At 39.0% G+C, this 15,885-nt stretch overlaps 1 protein-coding gene across 1 annotated transcript in view; it reads left to right on the top strand.

The window, feature by feature from the left end:
* Positions 1-15,885, top strand: part of myo10 (myosin X) — a 161,579-nt gene that overhangs the window by 68,013 nt on the left and 77,681 nt on the right. Inside the window, exon 4 of the mRNA XM_088085923.1 lies at positions 9,244-9,431. Coding sequence (XP_087942049.1) covers positions 9,244-9,431 — 188 coding nt within the window. The remainder of the gene's footprint in view (positions 1-9,243; positions 9,432-15,885) is intronic.

The following is a 15,885-nucleotide window of genomic DNA, read 5'->3' as shown; positions in this document are numbered from 1 at the left end:
TTTGTCTGGAATCTGATGGACATATCGGTTTGGCTCGGATCATCGCATTTTGGTTGCAAAATTTGGGATTTTTACAGCAAGATCATTAAGCTGTGTGTTTGGCTCGAGAGTTGCTCTGCGTGTTTTGGGCGTGGATAAATGTGTTCATGTGTGCAGTTTCAGCCCACACGGTCGTTTTGGTTTTTAAAAGGCGCTTTCACTGACATGGACAGATTGCTGAATTTATGCTACATGTACATTTAAAGCAGATATGAAGACAATAAGTAGAATTTAACGTTGCTAGTGTCACTTTTCTTTAAAGAGAATATTAGAAAAATGCATTTATTCTTTTCTTTTCTTTTTTTAAATTATTATAATATTTTTACTGATTTTCAAGAAATTTGTAGGTTTTTTAATACAAATTTTTGGGGCATTTGTGGGACATTTCTTCTTCTGTTGCTCATTGCGTTCTTCCCATGTTTATGAAATAAATCAAGCCAGTTTGTCAGCCAGTAAGGCAGCCAGTGCGTATTTGGTTTACAGTTTTTTAAGTTCAATTGTCAAACTTGAAGTGTCGTTTCATGTAATTTACACAGAAAACAAATCAGCGACTAGCTGTGAAACTACCTGAAACAAGCAAACTTTCTTCAACTTTGACTACAGTCTAATGCGTGACAGCTTTACAGTATGAAACATTATGCAAATGAAGAAAAATATGATCTTGTTTCTCACCATGCTCTATTATTGGGCTTTTTTCACCATTTGACGTAACTGACGCAGCATTATATTCACATACAGCATCATTTTTCTCACCTGTAAGATAACTCTCTCATTCAGTCAGGAAATTAAAAAATACATTTATACATTTATTTTTTTAACATGCAAAAATTGTACATAATTTATATAATTAAACCAGAATCAGAACTGCCTCTGCTTCATTCCCAGAATAACAAACCCAACTTCAGCAGATGCGGAGTTTCCGTCCGTCAGCAGCGAAATAAAACATGAACTGTGGATCAGGATCGCTTTAATCGCCAAGGATAACAAATGTGCAGGAATTTGTCTTGGTGACACGGTAACTCAGTGACTGCTGCGCGTCCCCCCTCCTCTCTCTCTTACATTTCCTGCCGTCACTCAGGCAGGTTGTAGAGCGCTTTGGCTCTGATGCTCCAGTTTTTGTTTTTTTCTCCTCCATCTGGTCTTCATTTCCCTCTCAGAGCATTTATCTGGCTCCGGCTCTGAGAGATCTTATTTTTTGGACGGGTCCGAATGCCTGCGTGCCTCCCTCTGTTCTACAGTTACTCCATCAGCGCTGACTGACGCCGCTCTGTAAACAGAAAGGCTCTTTAGCTGCAGTTACTGAGCGAAATACTCACTTCAGGTCACTTTGACCAGTGACGCATATCTGCCTTTTGTCAGGAGGTTTTATCTGTTCAGTGTAAGATATGTGATGTCAAAAAGTGAAGTGAACTCTACTTATAATCCATCATTTAAATGTTAAACACTCACTCTCAGCACACCTCTGTACATTTGTTGGTTATTAAAACATTATAGTTTAATGTTTCTTCAGATGCCTTTCCAAAGTATTTAACCCTCAGATCTCTGAACACAATAATTAGATTTTTTTTTTAAAGAAAGAAAATAAACATGTCAAAAAAGTCAATGAACAACTTGGGAAGAAATGTTCCACAAATTGTATGAAATTTATAGGTTTAGGAAATAATTTTAAAAAAATAAGAAAATAAAAGCTAGGGAAAAATGTTTATTGTACTTTTTACACAATAATTAGAATAAGTTATAAGTTCAGAGAAAATTACTATGCTAAAAAAAAAAATGTTTTACCTACTTTTTCAAGTCATTTACTTGTTTTTTGTTTGTTTTTACAAATTTCTAGGTAATTTCTTGTAACATTTTACTAGGCTAATATCTTGTTAAGTTTTGGGCCATTTTTTGTTGCTCAAGTTTCAAGGGCTTAATCAAAGTGTTGGGAAAGACGCCACAACAGCACAAGTTATGAGGCGATATTGAGAAAAAATAGAAACAGTGCACATCCCAAAACTGCATTTTCAAAGGAGTCGGTGTGAATGTTATGATAGATAACTATTAATCTCCTACTTCATACAAAAAGTAATCTGGAAAAAGTTATTCTGCAAATGGTCACCTTTAAAAAGGTTTTTTGCTTTTGGTGACTTTAAAGCCGAAATACTGAAAGCAGCCATCAGACTGTTGGACTCCTGTGAAACTGGAGGTCCTCTGACATAAATACCAGGTTAAATACCTCAGACCAACAATGTAAATGTGTGTATCACGTTTCTTGCGTCACCTCTGTGGTATGACTCTGAACAACGCAGAGCACTTGACACCACACACGGAGGACGAGGGGCCGCGGTTAATCCCGTCAGCCAATAGGGGGGCTTCTGATGAGATTCACAGCCAATTAGCTCTCAGCCCGGGCGCTGCCGTGGAAACCGTTACCAGGACGGAGCAACGGGGGGATCTAATTAAGTCCAAATGGTTGTAATTCATCGCGTTAAGAGAAGGCATGACTTTACCCGAGGCATTCTTTTTTAAAAAAAATATTATTTTAGTGACGCGCACCGTCTGGTTTGAACTTAACCCCCTCCACATTTCTGCTGAAGCTTTTTGAAAAATGTTTTTTTCTTGAGAAGAAGATCAGGATAAAAGATCAGACCTTAAAAAAAAGTCTTAAGTTCAATAAAGTGCTTTTTTTTGTATACACCGTATTTACCTTTATTTATAGGACTTTCTGGGACATTAAGGCTCCATCTTAAATGTCAGAAATATCCATGAAAGCAAAATGATGAAAAAAACAGTGAAAACAGTGCGGCTTGTATCTGAAAATGAACTTTGGTAAAAATCTGTGTCAAATGAATGAGTGCGCATTACATCACCCATGAGTGTGAGTGTTTATTGGTCCGGTACAGCGCAGTGCATTCTGGTAGTTGTAGGTTTTCTACCTTTTGAGCAAAAGCATCCTTTTTCTCTCTTAAATCTGGACATGCAGCACCGATTTTAAAAGTATTTGTGTCTTTCTACTGCAAAGACAGAATAGTTTTATGTAAGGACTTTATATCAGTGAGATACATTTTTAACTTGAAACCTGAGCAGATTTGTTGAATTTCATAAAAAAAACATGGGGAAAAGGTATTAACAAATTTGAGAAGACATGACCCAAAAAATAAGAAAAAAATAGTAAAAAGTTGTAGGAAAATGAAAACAAGCAACAACAGAAATGAAAGGAAAACAAACAAACAGGAGAATGACCTAAAATAAAAATGCCGAAATAAAAAAAATATATGGATATATATCCATAAATATATGGATACATTTTTGTTGCGTAACTTAATTTTAAATATATATTTATAATAATTATAAATGTCCTTTACAGGGTGGAAAGTAGATTTATTTATATTATATATTTTTTTTTATTTTTAGACTTTTAGTTTTCTTCTCTCTCTCTCTCTCTCTCTCTCTCTCTCTCTCTTTTTTCTTAGATTTTTCTAATAATACTCACCCATTTTAAAAATAATAATTTTCAGGCCATTTTCTTCTACAAATTTCTCACAGTTTGTGGGGCATTTCCTGCTAGGTTGGTAATTGCTTTTAATTCCCATCTTTAATTTTTTTGCTCAGGTTAATCAGCAGATGGTTGCTCCTGGTGATGGCTGTTAAAACATTTCATTCATGCATGTGGGATAAGATAAGATAAGATAATCCTTTATTAGTCCCACAGTGGTGAAATTTGAAATTTAACCATTACAGCTGTCACAAGGTGTAAAAGTTACAGTGTTTCTCCATCAACGTTTTCCAGATATTTTAAACAAAAACTCCAGAAAAAGTCCCCAAACGTTATGAGACACTACAGAAGCGTCTGCAAAGAAGTTTACATGACGAGCTAAGTGATGCACGACATCAGTGCGACTGTGTACAGTTTACACTGCCGGTGCGAGACGGACGTTTCTGCTTTGAACTGACTCCTCCACCTGAGCAGCGAGCCGCCGCGCTGTGTTTATACTACAGAGATAACATGCATGGTGATTTATGATCTGCTGTGTATTACTACAACAACGCGACCTCCCCTTTACTGCGGCTGATTTGCACAGGCAGCAGATTCTGAGCCAGTATTTGTCTTGTAAATACTGTCACCTCAACTGCCATTCAAATGTATTTGCATCCAGGCTGAATGTAGGTCAGTCAGTCAGTGGGTCGTTTGAATGGCGAGGGGAGATTAGTGCGAAGGGGTTTAATGAGCAATAAGGGCGGCTGATAAAGACGTTTGTACAGAAGGGGAGTCCAGAGGACGGTAACTCAGAGGACACGTCCTCATCAGCAAAACTTTGTCTACTTTGACATCATCTTACCTTTTAAAGTACCTGTGAAGCAGCGTTTAAGGAGTGCGTTTGCTTCTGTAATTTGATACATTTTTTGTTTGAACAGGATGTTTAACCAGGATGTAACACGAAGAGAGAGAGCTCACAATGAGATATCAGTAAAAAAGAGAAAAGCAGTTTGATCTGACTGGTTCATGGTGATTTCATGGTGCGTGGTTTTAACTGGGTTTTTTTATGTTTTTTTTTTTTTTACAAACATTATTTGCAATGTGTGGTGTTTTGTTGGCCACATCTTAAAAACCCTTAAACACCTGGGCGAACATCAATTTTCTTTCATTAGACAGCTTTCATTAGCATTCAGAGCTCTGACCTGAGAAAATCAGTTTGATTTCTTTAGAAAAACATGGGGTCATTTTGTTAATTACATATTATATCTTTTATCATTTCTTAGCACTTTCTTGGGGTTATTTTCATTTCTTTTTTGTTTGTTTTTTACTTTTCTTTTTAATTATTTATTTATTTATTTTAAACTTATTTTCACGTAATTTCTGTGCAACTTTTTACTTTTTTTGCTATTTTTTGTCCATCTTTTGTTAAGGGACATGTCTAACAGCCCACTCCAGCGCTGAATCATGATATTTTTCATTGATGCATGGTATCAAGACAAAAGCGTCATCTTAAAACTAAAGCTTCAGTCTGAAGTCTGCAGCAGTTTTCATTATCGGACGACTGTATGCTCTCATAGTACCATGTTATATTTGGGCAAAATGTGGTTAAAGCTGAGTGAGCTTCATGTGTATCGGTCTCTGGAAAAAATACAAACAGTCGAACAACTGAAACTATTTTCGTCATTGTTGAGCCGCTCTCTTTGAGTTTTTCCATTGAGCTTAACTTCACATTGAGCTCTAACCTGCTCAGCTGAAGCTTTGCATTGCCAGGGTGATTTTATTCCATGCCCCATACATCGGCATGCCCATTAACCTAATTATCGTTATTATGGCTGTAATTTGAGTTCTCCACTTCAGAGCGCTGAACGTGGTTTCACCTCAGGCATGGTACACTGTGTTAGAAAGAGCTTTTTTTTCTTCTTTCTTTTTATCCAAAAACCTAACAGTATTTTTTCTGATTGAGCTCTGTAATGAGGAAAAGTCTGTTTTTAATTTATCTGCTTGTTTTAGCAAGAGTCGAACAGTTTGAAGCTCCGCTCTCATATAATAAACCTGAAAGGCACTTTTACTAACAGCTAATAAAAAGAATAATAAATAGCTACTGTAGAGACATAAAGAAAATATCTGGTTTCAGTGAAACAGGAAAAATGAAGCGGAAAAAGTCAGAAAGATGTAAGTGATTTTTCTGAGTGACAGACGTCTGGCGGCCGTGTTTGCTTTCAGATGTCATTTTGTGTTTTTATGAGGTGAGGCCCGCTGCAGATGAACGGGATAAGAGACGGTGGAGTCGTGTGGCTGCAGACGGGAGACGGAGATGCTCTGCAGATTTACGTGTCCTTCCTCTCTCTGTCTCTTTCCTCTAAAAGCATTTCATCTCCTCCAGGCGTCGCGTCTTAATGTGGCCTTATGGGAACACTGCACTGCCGAAATGAAATTTTTACCTTTTGCACACACAAGATGTTCTCATCTTCAGACAGCTGTGGCCAAAATCTTTGTCTTTAGGCGGGAAGACTCGAGTGAGAAATAAGAGTGAAGTTTGGAATAATTGCACCCTTTCAGCTGAGAATCCCTGGGAATTCCCCCTTTGTGGAGCAGCTGTAATCTGCGGCAGCTTCTGTGCAGCTTTTCTTGGAGAAAGTGGTCAGTCAGTTACGCAGGATGAGCACGACAAACCGAACATGAGACGGCACCGAGCCGCAACTCCTCTGCCTCACGCTGAAGTGAAGCTGAAACTTGAGCTGAGGTGTCGAGTCATGCCGAAAACCCAACGCACAAAAGAAACACAGAACGACTAAACCGTGACACAGGACGACCAAAAAGACATGACATTCCTCAGAGAGACACAAAATACCCAAAACGACTCAAAATTACCTCAGAGTGACACAAAACAACCAAAAAAGATACAAAACTACCTCAAAGTGACACAAAACAACCAAAAAAGACACAAAACAACCAAAAAAGACACAAAACTACCTCAAAGAGACACAAAACAACCAAAAAAGACACAAAACAACTTCAGAGAGACACAAAACAACCAAAAAAGACACCAAATTACCATAAGAGACATGAAATTAGTTTAAAGAGAGACAAATGGCTACTAAAACAGAGCAGACACAGAAGGATACAAAACAAGAAAAAATGATTGGTTTGCATATCTTTGTGTTTTTGTGATTCTTTGAGGTGGTTTTGCGTCTTTTTTGGTTACTGTGTGTCTCTTTGAGCTTGTTTTGTGTCTATTTTCTGTCTCTGATAATTGTGAGGTTTTTGTTTTGTCTTTTTTGTCTTGTGTTCCCTTGTTCTCTGTCTCCATATGTTTGTTTTGAGTCGTTTTGCGTCTGTGGTGGTTTTGCTCTCTTTTGTAGTAATTTTTGTCACTTTGTGGTTTCTCTGAATCTCTTTGTGGTCTTTTTGTGTCACTTTATGGTCTTTTGTGTGACCTCCTGGTCAGTTTGTGTTTATTGAGTGACATTTTGTGGGTGCGGGCCATCGGGCTGGCCTGAACTTTGGGCCCCTGTACCCGTACATGGTTTCCAACATTACATTTTCTTCAGCCTCTGTACATGGACTGTTTAATGTGATTTGTTAATACTACACAGACGATACCAACATGCCTCCGATATCAGAAACCCTGAGATTCTGCAAATATGCAGATTTCTCTTCAGAGAGATCTCCGTGTGCCCGAACGTGTCCATCCATGGAGCGAATGTGATAAAACTGCTGGTTCTCTTCGTTGACTCGCGTCAGTGCTGGTTAATGTGACAGCGTGTGGACTTTTTCATCGTGAGCTCCCAAAGTGTTATTTTTCAGAGCAGACCAGGATCGTGGCCGTAATCCAAAAGGTTCAGGAGCATTTAAGATCGGACATGTCGTTTTGAGGAAGAAAACAAAATTGAAAATAATCATTATTAACATTTCCAAACTGTGGGTCATCTTAAATCCTAAAGTGTTTTTATTCTAAAGAACATCCAATTTCAGATTCGTTTTCTTGGCATGTCTGAGAGATGGAAAACTTCTCTGTTTTTACGCTCACGCGGATGTTACAGAAAACAGCTTAATGCTTCTCTGACCTTTCAAACTGCTCAAACATTCACCGCTGACGATGACGAGGAGCGTTTCTGACAGCGTTACCTTTTTTTTTTTACCTAGCCTGAGTGACTCTTAGAGCCCGATGACGCTGCTTTAACCTTTACGACTTCTCATACCGAAGCCAGCGGTAGAAAAACCTGCGTCCTTTCTCACGGATACATGGCGATGTTCTGCCTTTTTCCAAGCCTGCCTATTTATCCATTAGTCACGACCGCAGCGCTGAAGCTGCTGCCAACACTTATTCTGGCTTCGCGAGCTTCTATTTCAGCAGTTTGGTTTGTTTCGCTTTGAACTTTGAAATATGACGCTGGTTTGGAAAATGTGCAGTTTGAGAGGAGGCGGTGAAAAGAAAAAGGTCGAATGTGTTGAATGTTGTGAGTGGAACTGGTGGAGGAGATTTCGTGTTACAGCGGTCACATGGTCCTCATGTTTGCTGTCGTCCGCCTTCTGTGGAACTTAATAAGACTTTTATGACTCTGTGCTTTTGTCCCAGAAATCGGATTATGCGCAGCCTTCGGGCCGTCTGTGCTTCCACCTGAGCAAAGCCAGGCAGCGGAGATGTTTTACTCTGATCAGCGATTATTAAATGACGAGTAATGATGGATAGATTCAGAGATGAGTTATTGCACTTGTCATCACAGTGGGTTCAGAAAATACAGACTTTTAGCCGGACGACTCATTTTTATTCAGTTAGTATTTTACAGAAAGCTCTGAGAGGCAAGAGAGAAAAAGAAATGATGTTGATACGTTTTCTCAGCTTGTTCTTAATATTTCCTTCTTCAGTGTTTTTCATTTAAGAAGGGATGAGAAAAAGCTTTTGTTTTGGTTTTGCGTTTCTTTATAGCTGAAGTTATGCATTCTTTTATGTTTTTTGGCATTTAGTGTCTCTTTGTGGGTGTTCTTTTATCTTTGTGTAGCTGTTTGGCTAATTGTATGTGTTATTAAGGTAACTGATAAGTCATTATGTGTCTCTGTTTTGTGTTTCTTTGTGTTTGGTCTTTTTGTAGCATTTTAGCCCTTTTAATTCATTTTATGTCTTTTTGTGGTAATTTTCAGTCTATTTTTTGGTTATTTTGTGTCTCTTTGAGGTAATTGTGAGTCTTTTTTGGTCGTTTTGTGTCTTTCTGCAGTAATTTCATGTCTTTTTGGTCATCCCGTGTTGCAGTATAGAGGTTTCCAATTGCCAGTAGATCAGAACCATGTACACAGCTCTGCAGTAGATGTACACGCCTTTCTACTTACTTTTTCTGTCAAATTTGACACCGTGTGTGGGATGGAAAACAGGTTAAAAAAAACTTTTAAAGCAGCATGGAGGCCAGTAAAAAGTTAGTTACTTATTCTCTCTCAAACTCGGTGCAGACAAAAGTTTGCACAATTTTGTCTGCACCATGAACGGAGACAGACAGTATTTCGTGGCAGCCTGTCATAGCATCGCTCTGCTTGGGCTAAAATTAGCAGTAAATTTAATAAATGGTTTCACAAAGACATGCTAACCAGACTAAAACACTTCAAACAGCACTAATACACACCTGATTCACGTCTTTCTATCGGTACAAATCTGTGTATTTATCATATCTCTGCTTGTTCATATTTCATACATGTTGACATTTTTATTCGTGTTTATATTCAGAACACGTTGCTTCTTTTCTCATCGTCAGACGTACATCGGCTCCATTCTGGCGGCGGTGAACCCTTACCAGACGCTCGATGGCCTGTATGACCGGCCGACCGTGGAGCTGTACAGCCGACACCACCTCGGTGAAATCTCTCCGCACATCTTCGCCATCGCCAACGAGTGCTACCGCTCGCTGTGGAAGAGGCTGCAGAACCAGTGTGTCCTGATCAGGTTGGTGACCAGATCTTTCTATGTTAAGTGTTTTTTCAGTTTGGCGGTCTTATTTTATTGATTTAAAGCTGTTATAATAGTTTTTTGGCCACTAGGGGGCAGAAAATTCAAGATGATAGTTAGATGTCGGCTCAGAGCTGTAAATTTCTGCATATCCACGTCCTCCTCATAGATTTCCAACTTTTGCTGATCAATCAGCAGCGAATGGCCGGTCAGGATATCCGAACCTTTCCTGTCAGAGGTTATATCGGGCTCTCTAATTGGCCGTTTGAATAAACTGCTGCGGTCTTAAGCTCGTTTAATGGCTCTCCTCTCAGTGCGGCGAACACTTTGATCAAGTTTCAAGTCCCCTGGGCAGTTTGGCTGCAGCTCTGAGGATCTGAGCGTGACATGCCACCACACACACACACTCACACACACACACACACACACACACACACACACACACACACACACACACACACACACACTCTCTGTTGCTATCTCCATCCTCTGTCCGCTGCTTTCCTTCCTCACATCCTTCCCCTTTGATTTCAGCTGGACGACTTTCACATGCTCCATCGCTCCATTGTTTCTGTCCGACAGACGGAGACATTCTCTTCCCCCGACTTCAAAAAAGATATTTTTACATTTCGGATATGATAATATTTGGCCCCTGATTTAGCCGTCAGCGGATGCAGGAGACATCGCAGCGTTTGACTCTATGGGAACTGTTGTGTTTGCGGTCATCGAGGTATCCTGAGTACGTGGACGGTGGACTTTATTTAGTCCTGCGGGGACACGGAGGTTATTCCAAAACAGTCACAGAGCTAAGAGAATTATTTAAGAGGACATCTGATGAAACAACTCATTTCCGTTTAAAATCTGTGAAACTCACTGTGTGGAGGTTTTTTGGGATCAGAGACGGTTGTTTGATGTGAATCACCTCCTGGGGCTGACACCTCGTCTTTATTAACACTGTGGATCTGTGCGTGATTATTCAGGAGTAAGTTTGAATCACAGACTGTAGCAACAGCACGAATCAGCCCATAAAACATGCGTAACTCAGGGCCTAAATAAAATGTAAAAACAACAAACAAACAAACAAACAAACAAACATTCAGCTCCTGTACAGTTGTGATGTACACGTGTGTAGCATCAGATTCTGGGCCGTGGCACGCTGTCCTCTCGTAAACGTCGTCTCTATCACACATGACACATTGACATTTTTTTGTTTTTGAAAGTCTGTTTTCTTTCTTTGATTTTCTCTTTGATTTTTTATTTAAAGATAATTCTTTCAACATATTTTGTTGTTGAATTGTATTGAAGTTATGGCACTAATTACTAGAAAAAATCATCTTTTTTTTGTTTTTTGTATTCCAGGCTTGTTGAGGGTCCCCCTTCTGTTCGGGCCCCGAGTTATTAGTAATTAGTCCCAACGTAATGTATCTCTGGTTTAACAAAAAAAGTAAAATGCTTGGTTTTTTTCGGGTGACTGGGCTGTGTTTTGTGGAAGCCCCGAGCGGCCGCACAAACATTTTTCTCTCTGTTTTTCTTAAACATGGTTCAAATATATAACTTCATTTTTCTGTCATACATGTAAACAAATTATGGCCGAGTGACTGAGTTTTGACTGATGCTGCTGCTGAAATGTGAAAAATCAGCAGCTCTGTTTGTGCAGTCTCACTCCACATGTCCCCTCAGCCGTCCTCTGGCCCGAGTTGCCTTCGTCCTTCTGTTCAGGACACAGAGACTCTTTTGTCTGGCAGGATGTTGGTCAGTGGGAAGAATACGCGCCGCCCGGGGTGCGCAGAGCGAGGCGTAAACACAAACATGTCATATTGTCGCCGGAGGAGGCTCCGAGCGTCACAAAGCTGCCGTTCAGCTCACAGAGACGTATCAGTGCTGCAGATCTGCTTTGTGTTTGTCCTGATTGCTGCTTCTCTTCCTGCTGCAGCGAGCAAACGTCCCTCCAGGGTTCGGCCGCCTCTTCTTGCCTTTCAAAAAAGATGACTTTGCATTTCCTCTGTATTTTTGGGACATACTTATCGAGCACTTCTGAGGGCCGGGAGTTTATGAAAACACCTAATTTACTGCGGCATCTGCAGCTTGGACACAAAGAAAAACAGCAGTTTGGTTGCGTAGTTTTTCCATGACAGCAGCACATGAAGCCAGAGAGGACAAACCGCAGCCCGCAGACGTGACCTTTAACTGAGGTCTCAGCTCAGAGTCAACCTGATGCTTTACTGTGTGTTAGAATAGATTAAATAACACACCGAGCTTCCCAAAACACACACGCCTCCTCGAAACGGGATTACTCCTTGAGAATATTTTGAGGTTGAAAATTTCATCTTTTGAGTGTATTGTTAAAGTCAAACAGGATGCTCTTACTGCTCAACTGCTTATTATAAAATTGCAAGTATGAAAAACAACATTATAATAGTGATAAAAAAAGTCGTCAGATTGTCTTCTTCTGAATGCTCCCCCCAAAATGAAAAAATACTCCAAGAGTAAAATTAAGAAAATAAAGAAAAATTTCACCTAAATGAACACCAACTGCAAAAAAGAAAAAAGAAAAGTAGTTCATACAAAAGTAATTGAAAAGATTATTAGCATCCTATAGAATATTTTGAGGTTGAAAATTTCATCTTTTGAGTGTTTTTTGAAAGTCAAACAGGATGCTCTTACTGCTCAGCTGAAAAAAATAAAGTTAGAATAGTGATTAAAAAATGCATCAGATGGCTTCTTCTGAATGCTCAGCCAAAAGGGAAAAAAATAAACATATATAAATATAATAAAAGCTAAATCCTCCTTTAAATGTCAACTAAAAGGACACCAACTGCAAAAAAAATTACAAAAAAAAATTGTATGTAATACAAATGAACATATTCATCAATTTATATGTGAATTTGTAAAAACAATGTTGTTAAATTAAATGTAAAAAATGTTTGTAATGAATAATACCCTTAAAAAAATAGAGTATTGCTGCCCTGCTCTCCTTTGATTCCCCTTGACCCCAAACTAGTGAGAGTGTCACTTTTAAAGCAGGTTTTACTTTACCACCTCCGAGTTTTTAATCAGCTGTTAATTGTTGCCCTCGAGCAAGGCACTAAACTCCCAGCTGTGCCAGTGGAGCTGCAGCTGAGGAGGAGGAGGAGGAGGAGGAGGAGGAGGGTGAAAAAAGTAAATGTTCTGCAGACCTTCTCTGGCTTTAATGTTGTTATTTAAGCATTAATTTGATACCTGGGCCGGAGGGTGATCCAGTCTCAGGCTCGTTAACCCTTTGAAAGCTGAGCAAATTGGCTTGATTACTTTTTTGCATGAGAAGAGGGACAACTTAACAAGAAACTGCCAAAGAAAATGCAAAAGAAAGTATTAAAAGTTACAAGAAAATGAAAAAAATAAAATAAAAGTAAAGTGACCTCAAGAAAATGCTAATATAGTAACTTTTATTTCTTTATTTTGTAACATAATTACAAATATATAATCAACATAATTGTAGCTTTCTGGCCATTTTCCCCTATTTTTTTAAATTGTTTTTCTAATACCCCCCCATTATTATGTTTTTTTCATGTTTTTGAAAGAAATCAAAGACATTTTCTCAGCTTTGAGAGGTTTAAGTGTATGAAAAGCACCTGAAAGCAGCAAAAAAAAATAATGCCGACATGAAAAATCTGTGAATTAAAGTTATTAAAGTTAAAGAATATTTGGCTAAACACCTGAACATTTTATACGACCACCTGCTGTCACGTGTTTATCACCTGTCAACCATGTGATAAAACCTTTTTTGTCAAACTTTCAAAAAAACTGGTCAGAAGCTTGATATTTTAGAGCGTCAGAGTCTGTGCTGGATCGGTGAGTCTCACTGATGAGACGTAACTCAGAGCGGAGGCCGGCGCTCCGTCTGCTCTGCTGCTGAGTCTGATGGATGTGTGAGGCTGTGGATAATTGCGGGGCGGAGCGCTGACGCTCAGTTTCTTTTTACTGCCAAGTGTTTTTCCTGAGGGCTGCTGCTGTGTGGGCCGGCTGACTGAACCGTGGAGGCTGTTTAGGGTTCATGGTTCAGAGGCAACATGGGACCCTGATCGTAAAACAGGCTCATCATTTTTGATTTTTACTGGTTTTCATCGCAATATATTCAGATTTTCTTGAAAAAGCAGGTGGAATTTATATCCAAACTTGGTCTGAAGTTTGCTGCAGCACAAACCTGTTAAGCAGACAAAGTCATCTCACAACGTTAACTGTTTACGAAAAAGAGAAGAGAAGAAACGAGGGGGAAACTAAACAAGCAGCTGGTTATGTTCCAGAGTCCCTTTAAGAAAATATAACGCGATACTTGAAAATTATATAAAAAATCTCATTTCAAAATCCATTTCATTTCATTATTTATGATCCCCAATTAATTTATCATTTTGTCTATAAAATGTCTATAAATAGTGAAAAAATACCCGTTATAATTTCCAGCATCTTAGGGTGATGCATTTCAAATAGCTTGTTTTACTCAACTAACAGTGGAGATTCGGTTTATTGTCATAAATGAATAATAAGAGCCTCAAATCGACACATTTTAGAAGCTGCAAACAGCATTTTATCTTGAAAACGTAATTAATTGACTAATTTTTGCATATTGATCTGACAATGATCTGAATCATTTGCCATCAGCTGTAAAAGCTCTGAAAAAACACATGGACCTTTGAGTAAAATTATTTTTTACACCTCTTATAAATATGAAAGTGTCGTCTGCAAAAGGTCAAATGTGTTCTGATCTGATGTAACTGTCTTAGTTTTGCACTGTCACGATTTTTTTAACTTAAAAAAGTTGGTCTCCAGACTCCTGAAATTTTCAAGTTTTGAAAGAAAGAAAGATTTTTTAAAGAAAAGTTTAATGATAACAAAACTACCTCAACATGTCTTCTGAAGTTCGATTTTTAAAGCAGCCTGGAAACTAACTTTTTGGAGTTAAAATAAATAGTTTGTTTTTACAGTGTAGGAAATGAGGGGAAATTAACGTGTCTTCACAGTAATTTCAATCTCTGTGATACAAGTAAAGCAGAATGTGTTGAGGCAAAAATGAAAACTGGATTTATATTCAAAATTAACATTCACAAACCGGCACTTTTGTTTGAAACTTCGTCAAACTCCAAACTTTTTTAACATCGAGGTTTCAAGCTCGCAAAGTTATGTGTTTGATACCTTAAAGTCAGATTCTGGTCTGAGGATCACTTTAACACTGAGTCAAAGTCCAGCTGCCACAGTACGTGGTCTGCTTCACAATGATGACACACACACACACACACTTCCCCCCATCGTCCCCCGAAACACCAAAGCCATCTCAGAGCGGACCCTCGTAAAACATGTAACATGGCAGCGTGTGTGTGTTCGAGTGTGTGTGAGGAAGAGGAGCTATAAATTGCAAGCTGGCACTTTCAGGCGAGGCAGGAAGCTTTCTCGTCAGATTTGGGGATTGTGGGTAATCAGATCCAGGCAGAGGGAGGCGGTGAAACAGAAGCCGGTGTAAAAGAAGAGGAGGAGGAGGAGGAGGAGGAAGAAACCAGCTCTAACACGAGGCATCTGCTCATTAATGCTCACGAATGCCACTCTGCGTTTTCACTGATGCGGGTACCTGCCTGCGTCCAGCCTCATGGTTTTAATAGGAGCCCCCGCCCCCCCGCTGAGTTTTTGCTGCAGATTTCAGCAAGAACTTGTTCTGAAACCGCCAACGAAGACACTGGAAAACCTCCAAACCTTCATTGCAAACAGCGAATGCCACCATGGCAGCTTTTCTGCAGGATAATAAAGCAATAAACAGGAGATTCAGGCAGAATTTGCATGTTTTTATGAGCTGGTTTTGTCGGGGCTGTTTTTGGTTGAGTCTCTTAATGCTGTGATACACAGATTTTAGACTATGGTGTTTGCTCAACTTTATGGGAATAATTTTAATGACAATGCTCAATTAATAAATGGTTTTCCCAGTTTGTTGTAGCAGAAATAAACTCTTCTGCAGAGTCCTGAACCCCATCCAAGGCGGACTATGAGCCAGACCTGGTCGTCAGTGTTAGACCTCACTCGCGTCCACATGATGTTAGAAAAAGTTGAATTAGTGTGTTAGTCTGACTAAAACTGTTTTAAAATACATGTTAACATGTGAAATCACACTAAGCTGAATTCGTGAGGTCAGACAAACACACGCAGAGGTTGCAGCTCCATCTCAACACGTCAGAAGATGGACTTTGTGTCTCAAACGGTTAAAGGTTAAAAGTCAAATTTTTTCTTAAATCATAACAAAAGACAAAAACGATTGCAATACTGAAAAAGCAGTCAGTTTAGTGACTGTTCTGAAGCTTTTGATCGTATTGTATGATCTTCGTGAACAGAAGCGTTTAGCCGGCTGTTGTGGGGATGTAAAAGTTAAATTTTCCATATTTTGTTGACTTTTTGCCTTTTTTAGCCCCAAATTTCTATTTCAAAGTTAAAT

The sequence above is a fragment of the Plectropomus leopardus genome, chromosome 12 (assembly GCF_026936395.1).
Source record: "Plectropomus leopardus strain MGB_pleo_1.0 chromosome 12, ASM2693639v1, whole genome shotgun sequence".
Lineage (NCBI taxonomy): Eukaryota > Metazoa > Chordata > Actinopteri > Perciformes > Serranidae > Plectropomus > Plectropomus leopardus.
The sequence above is the reverse complement of the archived record's forward strand: the minus strand, read 5'-3'. Positions and strand labels throughout refer to the sequence as shown.